General features: G+C 32.4%; 3 protein-coding genes across 3 annotated transcripts; all 3 read right to left on the bottom strand.

Moving 5' to 3' along the window:
* Window positions 1-242: 242 nt before the first annotated feature.
* LOC112710383 (uncharacterized) lies at window positions 243-1,622 on the bottom strand. Its single transcript, XM_025762575.3, has one exon. It carries the CDS (start codon window positions 1,563-1,565, stop codon window positions 963-965), a length of 603 nt encoding a protein of 200 aa, XP_025618360.1. The 5' UTR covers window positions 1,566-1,622; the 3' UTR covers window positions 243-962.
* Window positions 1,623-11,408: 9,786 nt separating this feature from the next.
* On the bottom strand, window positions 11,409-14,518 carry LOC112708877 (uncharacterized mitochondrial protein AtMg00810-like). Its single transcript, XM_025760802.1, has 3 exons — window positions 14,329-14,518; window positions 12,353-12,499; window positions 11,409-11,977 (listed from the first exon to the last, which is right to left on the bottom strand). The coding sequence occupies exons 1-3, from the start codon at window positions 14,516-14,518 to the stop codon at window positions 11,409-11,411; spliced, it is 906 nt and encodes a 301-aa protein (XP_025616587.1).
* Window positions 14,519-17,900: 3,382 nt separating this feature from the next.
* On the bottom strand, window positions 17,901-19,385 carry LOC112708876 (serine/threonine-protein phosphatase 7 long form homolog). The gene is made up of 3 exons (XM_025760801.1): window positions 19,323-19,385; window positions 18,107-18,831; window positions 17,901-18,012 (listed from the first exon to the last, which is right to left on the bottom strand). The coding sequence occupies exons 1-3, from the start codon at window positions 19,383-19,385 to the stop codon at window positions 17,901-17,903; spliced, it is 900 nt and encodes a 299-aa protein (XP_025616586.1).
* Window positions 19,386-21,498: the final 2,113 nt, after the last annotated feature.

The following is a 21,498-nucleotide window of genomic DNA, read 5'->3' as shown; positions in this document are numbered from 1 at the left end:
ATTCCTAATTTAGCCTAATTATTAAGTACCAACCACTATTTTGGGAAGTGATACTAATTTGTACAACGTTCTATTTTTGTAATATTACTTTATTACGCAGATATTATTATTAAAAATATAATTATCTTACATTTTTTATCAATTTAAATTTTATGGTTTATTATGTTTTTTATGATATTTTTAATTCAAGAGAGAGAGAGAGAGGGAGAGAGAGAGAGTAATTCCGTATAAACAATTAAACATTGCCTGAAGCTGCATGGTAAAAACACCATAGCCATAGAATAAGAATTATTATATTGTGCTTGGTGTTTCTTGAATCACCCCTTAAATTCCCTCTCCACCCTCTTCATCTTTCTAATGCATACAACAAATTAAAGAGAAGAAAAGAAATTTATACATAGTACTATACACTTCTAACACCTCATGTATTATCTCTAACACAGTCGTACTCTTTAAATTACAATAAGAAAACGAGTCTTACCAGCCATGAAACTTATTTATTGTCTTAAATACAAGCTGTTAATAAGACTCGTATCTGTATCATAATTTTTGAACAGAAAGAGGAAACTTAATTTGAACTACAAAATAAAAACCTACGCCCTAAATCCTCAAGTTACACACACCACAGTAGTAGTAGTGGATATAATAATAATTAACAAGTAGTAACCGAATTGTGGTTGCAGTGCAGTTGTTTGGAACGCAAACTTGAAAGGAAAAACATACAAGTGATGACGGTCGAAATTATGTATCAACAAACTCAATGCAGTTATCTTTAAATAGAGTTAATAGTTAAGAATTGTTAAATAATTTAATACATTTGATTAAATTATTATTATTTAACTATTTTTAATCATCAACTTCCTATAAAGATAACTGCATTAAAACAACTTTAGTATGTACCAACTTCGGTTGTAGTGGAAAATTAGCATCCAAAGACATCATTATTATTGGCTTCAATCTTGTCACAATCCTCTAGCCAACATTTCTTGGAACCTTCTATCAGATTCTTGCTTTTCCAACCTGAACTTCTCATGGCAATTCGCAATGAACATTTCAGCCATCAAATCAATCTCGTTAATCTCTTTCGAATTCTGATCTTCTTCCCCGCCATGATGAGGCTTCTCCTCAAGCCACTGCAAGTACCCTGCAAGCTCTAGGTCATGGAAATTCTCACCAACTACCTCTTGTTGTTGATGCTTCTCGGAAGGGAGCACGGTGTTCCATTTCTTTGTTGGGAGCACTGGAAGAACGTGATGAGTAGCAGTGGAGGATTTTGACGAGCACCAATTGTAGTGGAGCCTGAAAGAACCGAGAATAATCCTATTGGTCTTTCTAGAATAGTGGTGATGAGGGAAATCAATGGTTGAATCGTAGTTGTTGTTAATGATGTTGAGGATTATGGCTTTGAATTTGGAGAGAGAACGTATGAGCCTGCACATGTGGGAGAGTACGAGGGTTTGGATAAGGTTCTTGAGCTTATTGGTAGAACTCAAAGCTGATGAAGGAGAAGAAGAAGAAGAAGAAGTTGATGATGATTTTGAGAAGATTTGGAGAGGACTCAACATTTTTGTTTGAGAGAGAGAGAGAGAGAGAGTTCTCTTGCGAGTGATTTGTGTTGTTCATGTGATGGTAGTTTTATATTATATGGGGAAGCTAATTATTAATTAATAATAATTGGGTTACAACTTTGCCCCTTGACTTTTTGTTAATTTCAACAAGAACCACAAGTTCACATATGTTTTTAAATTTTACAAGGCGCAACCTCTTGCTAAAAATAGGTCGAAAAGGTGTGGAAGAACAATTTCGAACACCATAATAATGCAATTAAAACTTTTAAGAATCAATTTAAATTGATGCACCGACCACATGAATTTTAGGAATTACTATAAAAAAATTAGACGAAAATTAGTTAATAAAAAATAAATTAATAGTAAAATTAGTTTCTAAAAAGTGGATTATTCTCTATTTTTTTAAAAATTTATCAATTATATTAGTTTTTTAAATTTTATAAATTAATTAATTGTTGTCATTCCATCACTCAATTAATGGTTTCTGTTAACGTTTGATAATATAAAACGTTAACTGATAACATACATAATATCTAACGTGTCTAATTGGACGCTGAACAAGTATGTTTATAAAAATGTATCAATTTAGTCCATTTTTTCAATTACATATAAATCCTAATTCTAATATAACCTAACGATACTAAATTGATAAATTTTTATAAATATATTTATTTAGTGTATAATTAAATATTCTAATTGTCATATATGATATGAGTTGATGTTTCATATCATCCATCGTTGTCGAAAATTATTAATTGAGTGATTGAATAACGAAAATGATTAATTTATAATCTTTGAATGACTAATTTGATTGATAAAATCGTTCAACGACGAATTTGAAAAGGGAACCATCTTCTAAAAATTAATTTGACTATTAACTAAAATTTTATATCTTTAAAATATAAATCTAAAATAATTTGTATTAGTTTATTTTTATTAGTTTTTATTATTTACTAGATTTATTCATCATATAAGTTACATTATAAAAATATTGAATTTAAAGATGTTTTGAGTTTTCATTTTATTTTCTATATATGCACAAACCTTTTAAATATTGATGAAAGCATCAAATTAATGCCTGTTATCTCACACTTCATCTATTAATAGAAATACTTGGATTACGATATAAGTTAATAGCTCTAAAACTATCAGCTGAAAAAGAGAGAAATATATATTCTATATATAAAAGAATGTATGTATCTCCTTCTTTTAATTAATTGTCTAAATGTAAATAGTTGTTTAATAGGGTTGGGCTATATGGTGTTTTCGATCTAATACTAAAGAGATTTGTGGGCGTATTGTCTGAAGTAGGTGGGTGAATATAAATACATATACATTTTAATTACTAATTTGATTTTCTAAATATTAAAATACATGCCTTTGTAAAATAGTTTATTAGTGCATACACGGTATATATCCTTAACAATTATGGGTGCAACGTTGATGATAGAAAAGGCTATGCCGGAGAAGGGAAGGAGATGACGGCGGCAAAGAAAGTGCCACAGTAGTTGCATTGCCATTTGAGATAATATTGTCATTTTTATTAATGTTATTTTTTATATAAATTTTTTAAGAATTTAATTTTGATACACCGTAAGTATAAAATTTTTTATATGTGTATCTATAATATAGCGATATATTAGTAAAAATAATTATTTTTTATATTGATCACATGAATAGTTACTAAAAAAACAGTTGTAATTTCATGATCTTGTAAAACGTTTTATACTGTTAATGTATTTAAATTAAACTCTTTTTTTAATTGCATATTTACATAAATTTATAAAAAAAATGTGATATTATCAAAATATAAGTGGTTATCCATTCTCTATTAATTATTCAATAACCAAATTAGAAGTTTTGGTTTAAAGACAGATTTATTATAAGTGTTAAAAAACACACACACACAGAATGAACACACAGAATGAATAAGAAAAAGAAATCTTAGAAATATTACATTATAGTTTTTTTTTTTTAAATAAAGCTTTTCTAAATTCTAATATAGTCAATAATTGCCTATATATAAGATACTCAACAAGCAAACTACCCAGAAACTCTTGTGGAAATTTAAAAAATTGCAAGTTTGTGTTGGCAACGTCATGGACAGTGTGGACACTCAAATTGCATGCTCTACTGTCTTTTTCAGAGTACGTAATACACTAAGATTTTGCTCCCAAATTAAATTTCTTGAGAAACTCCGCCCTTGTAAAAATCCCCAAATTTTTTTAGCTAGGTTATAGGATAAGATAAAACGTTTTGTTAATAGGTATTTTTAATACAGAAAAGCTCTACATACAAGCCATTAGGGCTTGTATGCTTTACAAGTTCATTAAGCAATAAACCTACAAAACGCGCTGCATGCCCTACATCCAATATACGCGCTATATAAAGATCTCGCGTATATGTAACTACCAAATTTAAAAGATTTGTTTCCTTCTTCGTTCTCCTTATCGTTCTTCTTCTTCTCGTTCTTCTTCTTTTCGTTCTTCTCTCCTTATTTCTAGATTTGTTTTCTTCTTCGTTCTTCTTCTCGTTCTTCTTCTTCTTGTTCTTCTCTCTTTCTAACTCTAGCTTCGTTTTCTATCGATTTTTGTTTACTGAAATCAAAGTTTGGATTCGTTTTGAAGATAATAGATGATTCAACCTCAGATTCTCAACTGAATTAGGGGGAAGTGGATTATGAATTTGAATCTAACGAAGTTCCTGAGGTTTGATTTACATACGTTTACTCTGAATTTTGTTACAGTAATTTGTATAGCATTGTGTAGCTGAATAATTCGTGAACATTGATTGTGAGACTAACGCGTCAACATAAATCTGTGGATTGAATGTAATGTATTTGATTGATTATCTGAAATTTATAGCAGACGCTCGGGTGTAGATCAGAGCTTTCTTTGGGTGTATTTGTTTCGGTAGTGTGGGTGTATTTACATTTATGGCTTTTTCTGTTATTTTAGCTGAGTTGTTGTCGTTCGGGTGTATTATATGAGACATGATTGGGTGTGTTTTTAGTTTTCGTCATGGTGTATTCTGCAACCTGTGTATTTACAACTTATGGCTTTTATTGTCATTTTGGTTGAGTTGGTGCCGTTCGGGTGTATTATATTACCAATGATTGGGTGTATTTATAGTTTTTGACATGGTGTATTCTGCAGCCTCTCTCTGTTGTTGATGACCAGTTTATTCCAAAGGTTGGAATGACCTTTACCACCCTTGAAGATGCTAGAAAATTTTACAGGAACTAGTATTTCGGAGATGTTATTTCATTTGACACCACATACAATACAAACAGGTAATAAACTGTCCCTTTTTATGATTCTAAATTAATGTGTTTTATGAATCTGCCACAGAGGTGTATATTGGGTGTTTTTTGCATGTATACAAAGCATTTGTTAGGTGTACGTAATGATTTTCCATTTTGCACTATGGTAATTTGTTTCAGGTATAATTTGGTTTGTGGTTCTTTTGTCGGGGTGAATCACCACGGTCAGTCAACACTTCTCGGATGCTCTTTGATGAAAAACAAAGAAATTGAATCATTCAAATGGTTATTTCAATGTTGGCTTCGTTGCATGGGAGGAAATGCTCCGAAAGGGTTTTTCGCCGATCAATGCGCATCAATGAAAAGGGCTTTAGAGGCCTGTATGCCAACAACAATTCACCGTTGGTGTATTTGGCACATCATGGAGAAGATTCCAAGCAAATTAAACAGGTACAAGGGACATGCAGAAATTGAACAAGAAATGAGCGAAGTTGTTTGGAACTCTCATAGTAAAGACTCATTTGATAGGAATTGGAATGAATTTCTGCTGAATTTTGGTCTTGTGGACAACAAGTAGCTTTCAGGTAATGTTTGTTTAAAATCTGCAGCAGAGGTGTAAATTTAATTTTCTTTGGGTGTATTTATAGTCTTTGTTTGGGTGTATTCTACAGATCTCTATGAAGACCGTCATATATGGGTTCCAATATATCTGGATCACCACTTTTGGAAAGGGATGAGAAGCACGCAAAGGATCTCTATGTTATAAAATGCTGTTTATTTTTTTTTTTTACAATGGTTTAAGGGTTTTGGGTATTAGGGTTTAGGGTTTTATGGTTTATGGGGTACGGGTTAGGGTTTAGGTTTTAAGTGTTTCGTGTTTAGGGTTTTAGGGATAAAGCATCAGGGGGATAGATTTTTTGGTGTATATTCAACATTCTTTGGGTGTAAAAAATGGCAAGTTATGGATGTATATTTAGTTTGATTTTTTCCTTCATATTATAGTACCTGTAATTCATACATTTTGAATACAGCAGAGAGATTTTAATTATTGAAAGAAATTTTACAATAAACAGAACTATAATTGGAAAATTTTTACAGCATGTATTCAATTTGTTACAGGACTATATAACATTTACATTAAACAGTGTCAATATCCTCAGAATCTATCTGACAATATGGACTCAATAAAAACGAGGATGGCTTGGACAGTCTTATTGCATTACTTTTCCTAATGGCTTCAGCTTTGTGTAGATTCATGTCATGGAATAAAATCCTGGAAGCATATTCCACTCTAAAGTGGTCCACCTTGTCCTACAGTTAAAAAGAATATTCTGTTTAATCAACCATGTTAATTGAGAAATGTAATACAGAATTATTTACTTTTTAAACACATTTACCTAGGTGACATTTATTTCATCTAAGCACACTTACATTTCTTTCAACTTGGTTTCTGTCTGCCATTTTTTCTGAAATAAAAAATACACTGATATATATCAGCAGGATACACCCAAGGATATAAATAAGATACACCCATAGATATGAGTCAGATACACCCATAGATATCAGTCAGATATCACTCAAACATGTATTAATATACAAGGACAAGCAACATTACAAGTTCAGGCAATATACACCCATGGACAATCAAATATTAGAACAGTGAAACTGTTGAATATATATTACAGTATATCAGTTCAGAAAAATACACCCATACATATCAGCAAGATATACACCCAAGGATATAAATAAGATACACACATAGATATGAGTCAGATACACACATAGATATCAGTCAGATATCACTCAAACATGCATTAATATACAAGGGCAAGTAATATACACCCATGGACAATCAAATATTAGAACAGTGCAACTGTTGAATATATATTACAGTATATTAGTTCAGAAAAATACACCCATAGATATCAGCAAGATACACCCAAGGATATAAATAAGATACACCCATAGATATGAGTCAGATACACACATAGATATCAGTCAGATGTCACTCAAACATGCATTAATATACAAGGGCAAGCAACATTACAAGGTCAAGTAATATACACCCATGGACAATCAAATATTAGAACAGTGCAACTGTTGAATATATTATAGTATATCAGTTCAGAAATATACACCCAACAAAGTATGTGATATACACCCAACAAGTTACTTCATATACACCCAGCAAATTACGCATTATATTCCAAACAATCAATTACCAGAAGAACTAGAAAAACAACTACAGTAATACCTAGAACAACTAAGAAGAACACTATAACATAGAACCAAGAATAACAGTAAAACGTAGAACAAGTAGAATATTAAAAACTGTAAAATGAGACTTAGAACAAGAACAGTAAAACCTAGAAGAATGTAGAAGAACAGTAAAACCTAGTTCTTTGTTTTCGAAATCTGAAAAATATAAAATATGAGTGAAATAATAACATAACGTACCTTGAGTATTATAACTTCGTTTTTTCTTGAGATTCTTGATCGAGAGTTCTACGTTGTGTTGATGGAGAGTTCTGATCTTCGCGACAAGTGCTATCTCTGCAGTTTGGAATGTTGCTCGAAAATAGATGGTTTGTATTTTTTTTGAACGGGTTGGAGAAGTGGAAGAGTGCGCTATTTGCGAAGAGAAACCGTTTGAGTGGGACGCGTGTAATTTACGCTCCATTCAAAGTGAGATGAGTGCGCGTGTGAATGATGTGTGGGTTGGGAACTTGTAAAACTTGTAGGGCCTTTTTGCTTGTATGTATAGCAGGTCCGTTTTTAATATATTGATTATGGTATTAAATGTAGAAAATTTTAATTAAGAGGAGGTTAGGATTAATAGATTTTGTAATTTGTATTCATTAATTAGTCATTATTAATATTTTTAATAATGTAAAATTATTTATTTTTTTTTACTGATTAAATATTGACCAAATTTTAATATAAATACAGGTGCTCTAGATTTTTTCTAAAAAGCATACAAATGTCTGGGCAGAATTCTAATAATATATATATATATATATATATAGTAACATATTTTAATATAATAATCTATACTTGCATATCATAGTTAAATCGTTTTACTCGCTAAAGTTTTCCAAATCATTTATGAATGAAATTGTCTCTAAAATATCTGATATATAGGAAAAAGAACTTCGTAAGAACTTCACTTTAGTTTGTGATAAATACAAATCGAGGACGATCATCGTCACATTGAAAAAAACGGTAATTGTAACTAGCTAGTAATAAAATAACTAAAATCTTGAAAGTAGCTATTAAATAAAATAAGATAATCAAAATCAACAGTATCATAGAGGCAAAAAATATGTTGATTATTAAAAAGAATTTAGGACATTTAAATAAACACATGTATGTAAACTTAGCAGTATATACATTATAGTAGTTTATTTTTAAATAAAAAATGAGGACTTTTCTAAATTCTAATATGGTTAATATATAAATTACCTATATATAAGATACTCAATAACCAGCATACTACCCAGAAACTCTTGTGGAAATTTAAAAATTGCAAGTTTGTGTTGGCAACGTCATGGACAGTGGACACTCAAATTGCATACCCCACTGTCTTTTTCCGAGTACGTAGTAAACTAAGATTTTGCTCCCAAATTAACTTTCTTTAGCAGTATCACCCTTCTAAATATCTTAGATAATCAAAATGAAATTTATCTTAAAGGCAACAAGTGCGTTGAATTATATATTAAAAAGAATTTAGGACATTTATGTAAAACTCAAACTCCTTTAGCCAATAATTGGTGTGGGAAAACGTTTAAATTATTATTATTATGTTCTGTTTTCACTTTCAATCCAGATTTATCTATCTAATCCTGTTCCTAGGGTTAGGGATACAATTAGCGTCTCATTTAGTCAAGCACGCCCTAATCATTATACTGTATAAAATTACTATTAAATATTCATTGAATTGTTTGGAAGTTTCCTACGCATATTGTAATAATTGCAGAACGTATATTAATAATGTTGAAGTCTACGTAGACTTCAATTTCTTTATTTCCGTGAAGCTAAACAACCTTTATTTATTTATTCATTTATTTTTTTTTCTTTTTTTATTAGTGGATGATGTAGGTAGACTTCTTTCTTTTTTATTTTTTTTAATTGGTTAGAATTTTCGTGCTCATTCCAGCGAGAGCTATGCTATTTCGTTAAAAGCATTAAAAAATTGAAACTTTCTTCACTTAACACTTATTGACTGAATTATATTTGATGGGAAAACGATATGTATTGAAATGAAGTGAGGACCATAAAGGTATATTTTATTGGTTATTTCAGTGAAGGTTCTGAAAATTGAATTGGATATTCTGAGAGTTTTAGAGAACCTCGATCAGAGAGAGAAAGAAAGGAGATTCAATATATTAACTAACTCTATCCCTTCTAGTCATGCCATGCACTCTTACATATATGAATCATTCAAATGATCACAAATATGTTTGTTTATGCATTGTTTTGAGGGCTATACAAGTTTTGTGCTAATACTGTTAATGTTGTAAGTGTGAGTTACAAAATAAATATCACCCATATTATTCAGAACAATCATTCAAATATTAGGGATAATAAATATCTAAAGTCATGAAACCACTCATTCTAAAAGTTTAAATTGATTTTGGGATTCACCAATCGGATCTAGAATTTTAATATAATGTCATGATACCACTCATCCCAAAAGTTTCAGCTGATAGGAAAAGGTAACACTAATGATTATATCTCTAATACTCCCTAAACTTCCATTGTACATGCACATTATACAAATATTCTATTGGCTCCCTATACTTTTTCTTTATAAAATGAGAAACTCATTAATTTATTATCTTAAAGTTTTGAGTTAGATGTAGTGCCTTATATTTAGTAGATTTTATTGTGACTATTTTAAACATGTCTATTATGTTTATGTGAGTTGCTCTAAAGATAATATCATCTATATATATATATATATTTTGTGTATAGTTATGGACAATTAATTAACAACAATTCATCGTTTCGATGTAGAGTGAAAAGAATAGTATCGTGAATACCTCTTTTAAAACCATTCAGAGTTAAAAAGAAGTTTCGACGATCACATTAAGCTCTTGAAATTTGTTTAAGACCATACAAAATTTTGGTTAATTAGGCTCCGAACATGATTTGGACACTTCTTCTAATCAAACCTAGGTGGTCGTCTTATATATCTCATCAGCAATGAAGCCATTAAAAAAAGGTTGATTTTACATCTATTTTGTATAATGTGATATTCTAAGATGCTACAAAGACAAGCTTATTAGAAACATAAATCTTTTCACAATGTGGATCTTTGAGGCTCTTTGATCTCCTTAACACAGTATCCTCATATTGAAAACTCTACAAACTTTGAAAACTTTAGAATATCCTAAAAGCACATTATCGTCAGATTTCATCATATCAATTAAACTTATGTAGTTTGTGCCATGTATTTTCTTTTATAAAATATTTCAAAATCTATATTTACAAACTCACCATCATAATCAGATTTTATGGTTAAGATTGTAAGATTCTCTTAACAAAAAACTTTCTTATTAGCATATTTAGCATTGTCCAAAAGTCTCAGCCTTAGAAATCAAGAAAATAACTCTTGTATCTTGAGTAATCATAAACAACCATAAAAGGAAAGGCATATCATTTACCACTTAGACTTATAGTCATAGATAGTTGGATAAAATAAATTAAAATGTAATAGTTTAAGATGCTTTAATATGTGTTTCGAGAGAATACTTGAAATTAATGTGACATGGGTTTGTTAATGTTGCAAATGTGAGAAGCGTATGAAGTTAGTCTCACATCAAAGGAAACAAAGAATAGTGAGGAGTTTATAAAATAAGAGACTTATTAACTTACTATCTTAAAGTTTTGAGTTGGATGTGGTATCATCTCATCATATGTTTTCTCGCTTGACACTTGGTTAAGCATCAGACGAGGGAGTAGTTTTGAAGGTGCAGCTGAAGTAGAAAGAGAAGGTGCACTTCAAGAAACGTACAAGAAAGGTAAAAGAAGAATGAGGGCCTGATTCAACTGATTCAACATAATAGCAAAATTCAAGGTCATTTGCTGTTATACATTATATATATATTAGTGTTCTCATACAGTAGGTAAGCTTAGTTTTATTCCTCTGTTTTGCTGGACTATTCTATTACAATACATATCACTACTACTAATAGTTGCTTCCCTTAGGTTAGGTAACACCTTCCCTCAAGTTAGGACAGCAAATATCTTGGAGTCCTAACTTGCCAACAAGTGTAGAAAATCTGCAATCTATTCATGTGTTGATATAGGCATCAAGTGGATTAATTTTTCTAGTATTTTGTCTCTAACCACATGACAATCTACCTCTATATGCTTGATCCTCTCATGGAACACGGGGTTGATTGCTATGTGAATGGCGGCTGGCTATCGTAGTACAAATTGATAGACTCAGTGTAGTCCAATCCTATGTCGTTGAATATTTTTTTAATCCATATTGTTTCACGGGTTGCTGATGCGAGAGCTCTATACTCTGCCTCCGCTGATGATGATGCCATTGTTGTTTGCTTCTTGCTTTTTCAAGAGACAATTGAGCTTCCAATGTAAAAGCAATATGCAGTTATGGACCTTCTCGAGTCCGGGCAAGCAGCCCAATCCGAATCGCTAAAGCCTGTAACATGCAAATCAGACTGAGAAGGAAAGAAAAGGCCCTTTGCTGGTACAGATTTAATGTACCTTAAGATACGATGAGCAGCCCTGAGATGTAAATCAGTAGGTTTGTCCAGAAATTGACTCAATTTTCTAACTGCAAAGCTAATGTTGGGTCTGGTATTTGTCAAGTACAATAGTTTACCAATCAGTTTTCTGTATTCAGCATTATCAGGTAAGGAACTCCCCACATCTTTTGTCAACTTGACATTGTAATCCATAGGATTTGAGATAGGTTTGCAGTCCTCAAAACCAGCTTCTCTTAGCAAGTCCAAAGCATATTTCCTTTGGTATAATGCAACTCCCTGTTTGCTTCGAGCAACTTCTATTCCCAAAAAAAATTTCAGGTCACCAATGTCTTTAATTTTGAAACAAGCATTTAGTAGTGCTTTAATGGAGTCAATCTTAACTAGATCATTTCCAACTAGAACCACATCATCTACATAGATTAAGAGAGCTGTGAAACCACTGGCTTGTGATTTTGTAAAGAGACTATGATCTGACTTGGACTAATGGTAGCCGTTCTCAAGCAAGATTGATTTCAACTTGTTATTCCATTGCCGGCTCGCTTGTTTGAGGCCATATAGTGACTTCTTCAGTTTGTAGACCGTGTTAGGGGGAGCCTCTAATCCTTGGGGCACTTTCATATAGACTTCTTCCTCTAATTCGCCATGTAAGAAGGCTGTGTTCACATCAATTTGCTTCAAGAATCAGTCTTTGGTAGCAGCAATGGCTAACACAATCCTTAAGGTACTGAGCTTGAGAATAGGGCTGAATGTGTTCAAGTAATCCTCTCCGGGGACTTGGGTGAAACCTTTGGCAACCAATCTTGCCTTGTGCCTCTCTATGCTGCCATCCGGGTTATGTTTGAGTTTGAAAACCCATTTATACCCGATGGCCTTTTCTCTAGGTGGAAGGGAAGTAATTTGCCATGTCTGAAGATGCTCCAAGGCATCAAGTTCTGCTTTAATAGCACTTTGCCAACTCTCATGAGTTATTGCTTCATCATAGCATCTAGGTTCTTTGTGTGTGGAGATGGCTAGGAAAAACTTTTTGTGTTATGCAGAAAGTGCACTATAAAAAATATACTGTGAGATTGAATATGCACTGGATGGTGATGTTGAAAGATTCTTACACTGAAAATCTCTAAGGTGACTTGGTCTTCTTCTTTCTCTAATGGACCGTCTTAGTGTAATAGACTGATGGGGTTGTGCAGTATTGTTTAGAGTGTCTTGGGATATATGTGGTATAGATGAGGGTGTTGAGTGTACTTCAGATGCATGAACTATGTTAGAATCTAATGTGGGAGTATCATGAAATGTTTGTGATGTAGGACTAATATTAGATGCAGTGTGTGACTCAGGTGTAAATGATGCAGTTTGTTGATGATGCAAATCATATGCTTAAGGATCGACTTGTGCCAAAGATCTCATAGAGGGTGTTTGTTGTTGTTCTTCCGAAGTAAGAAAAGGTAAAAAATTTTCATAAAACTTAACATCTCTTGATAGAAATATTTCATTTGATTTTATATCAAGTAGAATAAATTCTTTAGTACCTTCCCTAAAACCAAGAAAGATACATTTTTTTGCCCGTGGATATAATTTCTTCCTTCCTGCAGTAATTGTATTTGCATATGTTAAACAGCCAAAAATTTTTAAATCAGAGATGGATGGTAAAGAATTGTATAAAAGTTGATAAGGGGACATATCATGTAAGAGAGGTGAAGGGATCCTATTTATCAGGACAACTGCATGAGAGGCAGCATAATTCCAATAACATTTGGACAAATTTGATTGAAATATCAAGGCCCTTGTTACTGCTAGGATATGTTGGTGTTTCCTTTCAACAATTCTATTTTGTTGAGGGATCTCCACACATGTCCTCTGATGTAGGATCCTAGTGCATGCATAAAATTTATTCATGTTAAATTCAGGATCATTGTCACTTCTTATAGTCTTAATTGATTGTCCAAATTGTGTTTTTACAAAATTGACAAAAGATTGCAAGAAATATGAAGTTTCAGATTTTGCTTTCATAAACCAAATCCAAGTGTATCTAGATTTATTGTCTACAATGGTTAAAAAATACTTGTGACCACTTGTAGATGGAACTGACAGAAGACCCCATATATCTACATAAATAATTTCTAAACATGAATCTGAGACTTTATTGCTAGTAGCAAACGGCAACTTTCGTTGCTTAGCCAAATGACATGCATTACATGGGGAGTTCGAGTTATTGTATGAAATGAAATGGTAATTTTTTTGCATGAGCCTAAGACTATGTAAAGGTAAATGTCCTAATCTGTAGTGCCAGATATCTTCATCTTGAATGCTTTAGAAAGACATAATGCATGAATGTGTGTTGTGCAAGGAGTTAACATTTAGTGTATAAAGTCCTTCAACAACATCAGTTGTGCCAATAATCTTTTTGGAGCTGCAGTCCTGTATCTCACATGATTTTTTTTAGAAAAATTCATGATGCAGTGTAAAAAGGCTGTGAGTTTGGACACTGAAATTAGCTTGAAGTTAAAAGTGGGTATATACAATGCATTGACAAGATGCAATTTTTCAGAAAACATGATAGTTCCAATTATGTTGCTTGTGGTGTATGAACCATCTGGCAATTTGACCATAATTGAATCTATGATTTGATAATTTGAAAAGTCTTCAAGGGAGTATGATACATGGTTCGTAGCACCTGTATCAATCACCCATGATGTGCACTTATTTTTCGAAATAGCTAAGGTCTTAATACTGGTTTTAAAATGCAAAATGTGTACCAAATTACCTTGATGAGGGTGTGATCTCTGCTGTGTCACAATCTGGTTTGTGCTATAAATATTCTTTACCTCATGTTTGTTTAAAAGTGCTAATAAGACTTCTCTTTGACTTGCAGTAAATCCAGAGCTAATATTTTCATCCTCTTCTAACTGTGTCCTGAGCTCTTCATTTGCTTCCTCAGAATCTGTTGTGGCCATGATGTTTACAGCAGTTTTTCCACCATATTTTGCCTCAAATGTGGTATTAGGCCGTACTTCTTGTAGCACGTATCGACCATGTGTCCCAGTTTATCGCAGTGTGTGCATTGTGGCTTGCCTCTTCCTCGCCCTCTAGCTTGGTGTCTACTTCTCCTACCTCTCCCTCTCCCTCTGCCCTGACTAGGGTTTAATGTGTTCGAAGGAGCTGTAAAGTATGCAAGCAGTTTGGTATCTGAGATAGGCTCCAAACTATGAGTTTGTCTTTCTTGCTACGTGAGCATCGAAAACACTGTGTTGATGTTGGGAAGTGGCTCCATCAGCATAATTTGTGATCCTACTCTTGCATATTATTCATTTAATCCTCTAAGAAATTTTGTGACTTGGTCTCCAACCCTGTACTTTCTGACTGTGCCCAAGCCACATGAACATTCAACTTCGCAAGCACATGAGGGTATCGATCGAAAGTCATCAATTTCCTCCCAAATCGATCTCAACTTTGTAAAATAGCTTGTAACATCCATGTCCCTCTGCCTAAGATATACAGTTCCTCATACAATTCAGTTACTCTAAACTTGTCTCCTTGATAATACCTATGCTTTAAATCTGCCCACAGGTCACTAGCTATATGGTTCCAAATGACTGATTGAGAAATGTTTGCACTAAGCGAAAGATTGATCCACGCAATCATATAGGTGTTGCATCTCTTTCAGGCCTCAAACAGATTATCACTACTATCAAGTTTTGACAGACTACCATCTATGAATTTCAGTTTATTTTTAGATTCCAGTGCTAAAAGCATAGCTCGAATCCAAGGTCCATAGTTCTTTCCATCTAAAATGACATTAGTAAGGGGAATACCAGAGCTTTCAAAAGGATGGAGATAATAGGGGTTCGTGTGATCTCCAGCCGTGTTGATTGTGCTTCGTGTCAATTGTGCTTAGATTGATGCAATTTGACTCAAGACTTCTGTAATCGTGCGCAGATCTAGGTTCGATGATGGTGAATTTGAGATTTCACCGTGCGGTTCCGCCATTGATGATTCAAATCTTGTTGTTATGCAAGATTCAAACATTGTGCTTTCTTGTGAGTAATCAAAGATACAGAGATCAGGATTTCTTCCCCTAATTCTTGTCTATTCGTGCGCCACTCTCTAAATTCACGCTCACCGCACCATGTTGAAGAAGAGTATAGAGCTTGCGCACCATGTTGAAGATGCGGTTGAAGTAGAAAGAAAAGATGTACTTAAAAAAGCGTACAAGAAAAGTGAAAGAAGAGTGAAGGCCTTATTCAACATAATGGCAAAATTCAAGGCCATTTGCTGCTATACATTATATATATATATATATATATATATATATATATATATATATATATATATATATATTAGTGTTCTCATACAGTAGGTAAGCTTAGTTTTATTCCTTTGTTTTGCTGGACTATTCTATTACAATACATATCACTACTACTAACAATTGCTTTCCTTAGGTTAGGTAACAGATACTCTTCTAAAATTAGTAGTTTGTATAAAGTTTTTACCACCAACAATGAGAATGTGTTATATTAAATTTTTAAAATATTTGATAACTTCAAAATTAAATACTAATAGTTATGTGATTACATTAGAAATTGTTTTCTATCGTTATTTTTAATTAATGTTGAAAGGCAATAAAATAACACAAAAGAAAATTGTAAGCAAATAAATTGAGTACCGTATATATGTTTTTTCTCTAATATATACAAAATAAACAAAAAATTTGAATTTTTTAAATTTAGAATTTTATTTTAAAGAATAAAGTGTAATTTTTTATCGTTTATTTTATAGATAAGATAAAAAATATATAAAAAAATCATTTAAAAATAAAAAATTATATTTTATTCTCTAAAATAAAAATTTAAAATTTAAAAGATTCAAATTTTATAAACAAATAATATAAAGTAGTGGGATTTGTTACTGACTTGAAGGGATGAATAACTGCATAAGTAAAAAAATCAAAGTAATAAACACACAATTGAACGATAAACATGACCTTAATTAGTTCTTTTTGGTGTAAATTAAAAACATTGACCTTAATCTAACCTTATTGGAAAAATATCTTGTTATTACTTATTATTAGTACCAGAAAACAAGAAAGGTAGGACTTTGAGCGACAAGAAATTGACTAAAAGTTAATGGTACAAAAAAGGTTGACTGGTTAAACACCATATAAAATACATCATGACTATATGCGAAAGCAATAGATAAATGATACCTTCACCATATATGCATCAAAGGTGTACTATTTTTATATGTACAGTTGTCTTCTCTTGTTATTAGTTACTTTTTGGTCCAAGATAATGCTGACTAAGCTGCCTTCTTTAGAGATTATCTTTGGTGAATTATATGAGGCTCAATAATTTTTATATGGGAATTAGATTAGTGTTTTGCTTAGTAATGGAGGAATAGTGTGATTTACTCGATGGTGGACCTATCTTTAACACGCAGGGACGTGGTGGCTGCGTGGAGTGGCAGGTGAGATGACGTGGCGCCGGATGAGTGAGACACGGTGGCAAAACGCAGAGGCGTGCTAACTCATCACGTGGGGGCGTGATGATGATGTGGCGGAGCAAGAACTAGCCACGCTGGCATCACGTGGGGGCGTGATGATGATGTGGCGCACCAGGATTTGGCCACGCAAGCACGTGGGGGCGTGGTGGGGTGCATCACGTGGGGGCGTGATGACGTGGCACGTGGGGGCGTGATGACACGTGGCAGTACGTGATTCGCCTGAGGCAATCAAAACGTGGGGGCGTAGTGAATGCTACCCTCTATATAAGGCAGTGCACAGCTTCATTTTCATTCTGAGGAAGTGTGTGAGTGTTCTTTGAGTGTGTTTTTGGTGTAATGGAGGGTACTACAAACTTGGTAGTGTATCGCGACGGTGAGATAATACGTAATACTCATGAGGGAGTGAGGTTTGTGAGCCAGAATCCGTTTTCGTTTGTGGTTCCATGCACCATGACGTTTATGGAACTTCAGAATGGTCTCTGCCAAAGCATGGAGAACGGAACGTTAATGAGAGTGAGCAGAATTCTGTACCGGAATCCGGTTGTAGTTTTTGGTGGTCTAATACAGTTTGATACCATGCCAATTACTGACGAAGTGACTATGCATAATATGTTTTAAATTCACCGGCAGACGCAGATGCGACAGCCACATATTGAGCTGTATGTTGAGTTTGAAACCGTAGAGGCGGAAGGGATTCAAAATGAATTAGAGGTGGAGGATGATAGAGCAGCAGTGTACGAGGGAATGAATAGTGACAGCGAAGTCAGAACGGTACGGCCGCCACTCAAACTGCCACAGATAATTCGAATGTCAGAACCATAACATTAATCTTTGGATCTAGCATTCATTAAAACCATAAATAGTTACCTCCTGCATGTAGTCTATATCAACCCTAAATGTCACAACAGTCTTCTCCAACCACGCTGTACTCCGCTCCGCATGACTCCACCTGAAACATGATACAATGAAAAAATCTATGTCAGTAACCGTAACTGAAACATGCATAATGAATATATTGTCCGACAAGAACCATAAATATTTACCTCATGGCAACTGGTATCTCAGCAGGTGGAAGGATATGCCTCGGTACGGGCGAAATACACGGCATTCGCTCCCATGCCCAAACAAACAACAGGTTAAGAGGACCATCCATCTCCTTCGTATCATATCGTGATGCACGGCATAGTGCTCGGTAAAGATGAGCCAGACATGCTGAACCCCAACTATAAGTATGGATCCGCTCGAAATCGCGAAGCAATGGTAGATACTTCGCATGGGCATATGCGGTCGACTTATCTGTGAATAGAGTCGACCCTAACAGACAGAAAATCTGACATCTCACGTATCTCCTTATGGACTCTTCAGTGTCCAACGGCTCCGCATCTCTGACACTTCGAACCCAACCGAGCTTTATATAGGATTTTGAATTACGACTGAGAACCGGTTGACGACCGAATATTTCCATGCTGTGACTCTGAACGAAATCACTACTACTGTCAGTCCATCCACTCACGGGCTCTCCATCAATTGGTAAGCCAAATATATGTGCGACATCCTCCAATGTCACCGTAACCTCACCCACCGGCAACACAAAAGTGTGAGTCTCCGGCCTCCACCTTTCAACCAGAGCAGCTAACAACGGGTGAGATCCTCTTATCATCCCAATCCTAGATACGTGGTAGAATCCGGTGACACGTAAGTAGTTTTCAACCCTCGGGTTCCAACTCTGTGGCGGATCCAATTTACGCACCAACAAATTTCTGTTCGGCTGCATCAATAAAATTATATTTGTTATATTACCTATAAATATGCATGTATTATTAATAAACAAATATTAATAATAATATTTACATATTTATTTACTTCATTACAAACAAGCTATATATTTTTTTTTCTGATATTTATTTATTTATTACTTTAACAATGTATTAAACTTTTGAATTTGGTCAACATTTATATTATTTATTTATTTTACTATATATGGTATTATTTTTATATTTTTGCCGTAAAAATTTTTTTTTTAAAAAAAAATTTTAACTTTGTCGTATTATAAAAAAATATTGTATAACAATTAACTAATTATACACAAAAAAAGATTATATTTAAAATTAAATTAAATAACAGCAAATTAATTTTTTTTTATTTTTATAACAGCAGAATAATTTAAAATTAACAAAAACTAACTAAATAAATAACATAAAAAATAGAAATAAAAATAAAAATACACAACCCTTCCGAGCTTATAATTTAGCAACTTACATAGATTGGATGATCCAAATAATTTACAATATGTTCCTCTGGAGCTTTATAATCACGAACCATTCTTTAAAATAAAAATAAAATAATATTTTTTTTTCTTCTCTTTTCCCTTTTTTTCCAGCTGGGAACGGTGAGCAACAACAACACAGCCCTCCTTGGAAGAACACTTCTCAGCTGCTTATATGGAGAAACAGTAAGCTCTCCTACCCACTCTCCATAAAATGCATAAGGCTAGCTTCCTTCTTCGTTTATATAGAGCTTCAAGCTCTCCAACCTCTGCTGCATGCTGTTTACCGGGGTGATACATGTCCCCTGCATGCCAGCAGCTTCAGCACGCCCCCCCGTGGTGCATCGGGACTCTGCCACGCCAGCTCCACCACGCCCCTGCGTGGTGCCAGTCGCTGCATGTCGGCCACGTCAGCACGCCCCCGCGTGGTGTGCCACGACGGATTCCGGCCCCGTCATCTCGCCCCTGCGTGGTGAGACACGTTGAATCCTGGCTTGGTCACCACGCCCCTGCGTGTTGACCACCACTTCCACCATCGGGTAAATCCCCCCATCCCCCAATATTCTCCCAATACACCAACACCTTTTCCATAAGAATAATAATTTCCGATTATATGATGTAAAATTTTTTTTTTCTATATATATGTATTATTAAAAAAGTAGTGTGACAAGTATTTAAAAAGAGAATAATTAAAGAGATAAAATTTAATATCTTATACGTAAAATGTAATACATTTTATCTTATATAATATGTAAATGATGTATTGATTAAATAGACTAATTATATTTATGTTAATTAATTATTAAAAATAATATTGGGCTTTGTATTTTTTTATCTTTAAACTTTTTAAATGTACGCTTTCTCTTTCTAAAAATATAAATTTTACACACAAAAATTTATTAATATTTATTTATTTTAATATATACATTTTTTCTTTTTTGATGACTTAGATATATTTAGTTTCACAAATATAAAAATATATCTATATATTTTAACCAACAAAAAAATATATAACTTTACGTATTTACGTATATTTAAATTAATGATAATATTTATATATTTAATTTAAATATTATATTAATATTTCTATCAATATTGCTCTGGGTACATATATATATTTATAAAAAAAATATTATTCAAACACCACATATTCGTGACATCTTATAAAAATAGTTTGTTATTAATTATTTATATATTTAAATTATTTTTAATTAATAAAATAAAAAAAATATATTTAATTGTTTAAAAAATATTGATGTCAAAACAGTATTTGTAATACTGCTATTTTTATGGTGTAAAAAAAGAGAATATATATTTTAGGAGAGTTAATTTTTTTTTAAAGAATAAAAATTGTAACAAGAGACTTTGCTTTTTGTTATAAAGAGAAATTAAAAATAAATTTAATTTTAATAATGTAGTGTTAGTATAAAATAATTTTATATTTACATCTAATGACGTAATACTACAATCTACATTAACAAAAATAATTACTTTTTATATTGACGATGTTAATTGTCATCCGAAAGACCAAATATAATTACACGACTATATAAAATACATTTTATACTGTCAGTACATCAAAATTAAACTCACTAAAAATATGTGCACCCAAAATTTGTATAATACCAGGCATATAGGAAAACATGATAGACACAAAAAAAAATATAAAAAAAAATTATTTTTTCGGTATTATGTAGACGCTATCTTATTATTTTGTTTGCATTAAAATATCTATTTACAGTTATTTATAAAAAATAATTAAAAGAAATTTTCAAATACTAAAAAAATCTTTTAATAATTGATATTTCAAAAAAATTGTCTAAAAAAATTAAATATTTCAAGTTATTGTTGGAACATTTTAGATGCAACTTATTATTTATAATTAAATTATTAATTTTTTATAATAAATAAATTATGTTATTGAGTGAATATTTAATATTTGTTATTTTATTAAACAAAAAATATGCCTGAATAGATTTAACAAAATTATATGATTAGTTTCTTTTTGAGACAATAGAAATGTGTTGAAAAAGGATGATAATTTTTTAATATATTATACATTTATTAATTTAATTTAAAATAAATATTAATAAATTTTTGTGTGTAAAAAATAATTTTTCAAATGATATTTATTATATAAATAAAAGTAATTAATTGAATTTTCTTTTT

This window comes from Arachis hypogaea, chromosome 9 (genome assembly GCF_003086295.3).
Source record: "Arachis hypogaea cultivar Tifrunner chromosome 9, arahy.Tifrunner.gnm2.J5K5, whole genome shotgun sequence".
In the NCBI taxonomy this organism is placed as follows: Eukaryota; Viridiplantae; Streptophyta; class Magnoliopsida; order Fabales; family Fabaceae; genus Arachis; species Arachis hypogaea.
Note: the sequence above shows the minus strand (reverse complement) of the source record. Positions and strands in the feature narration are given on the sequence as shown.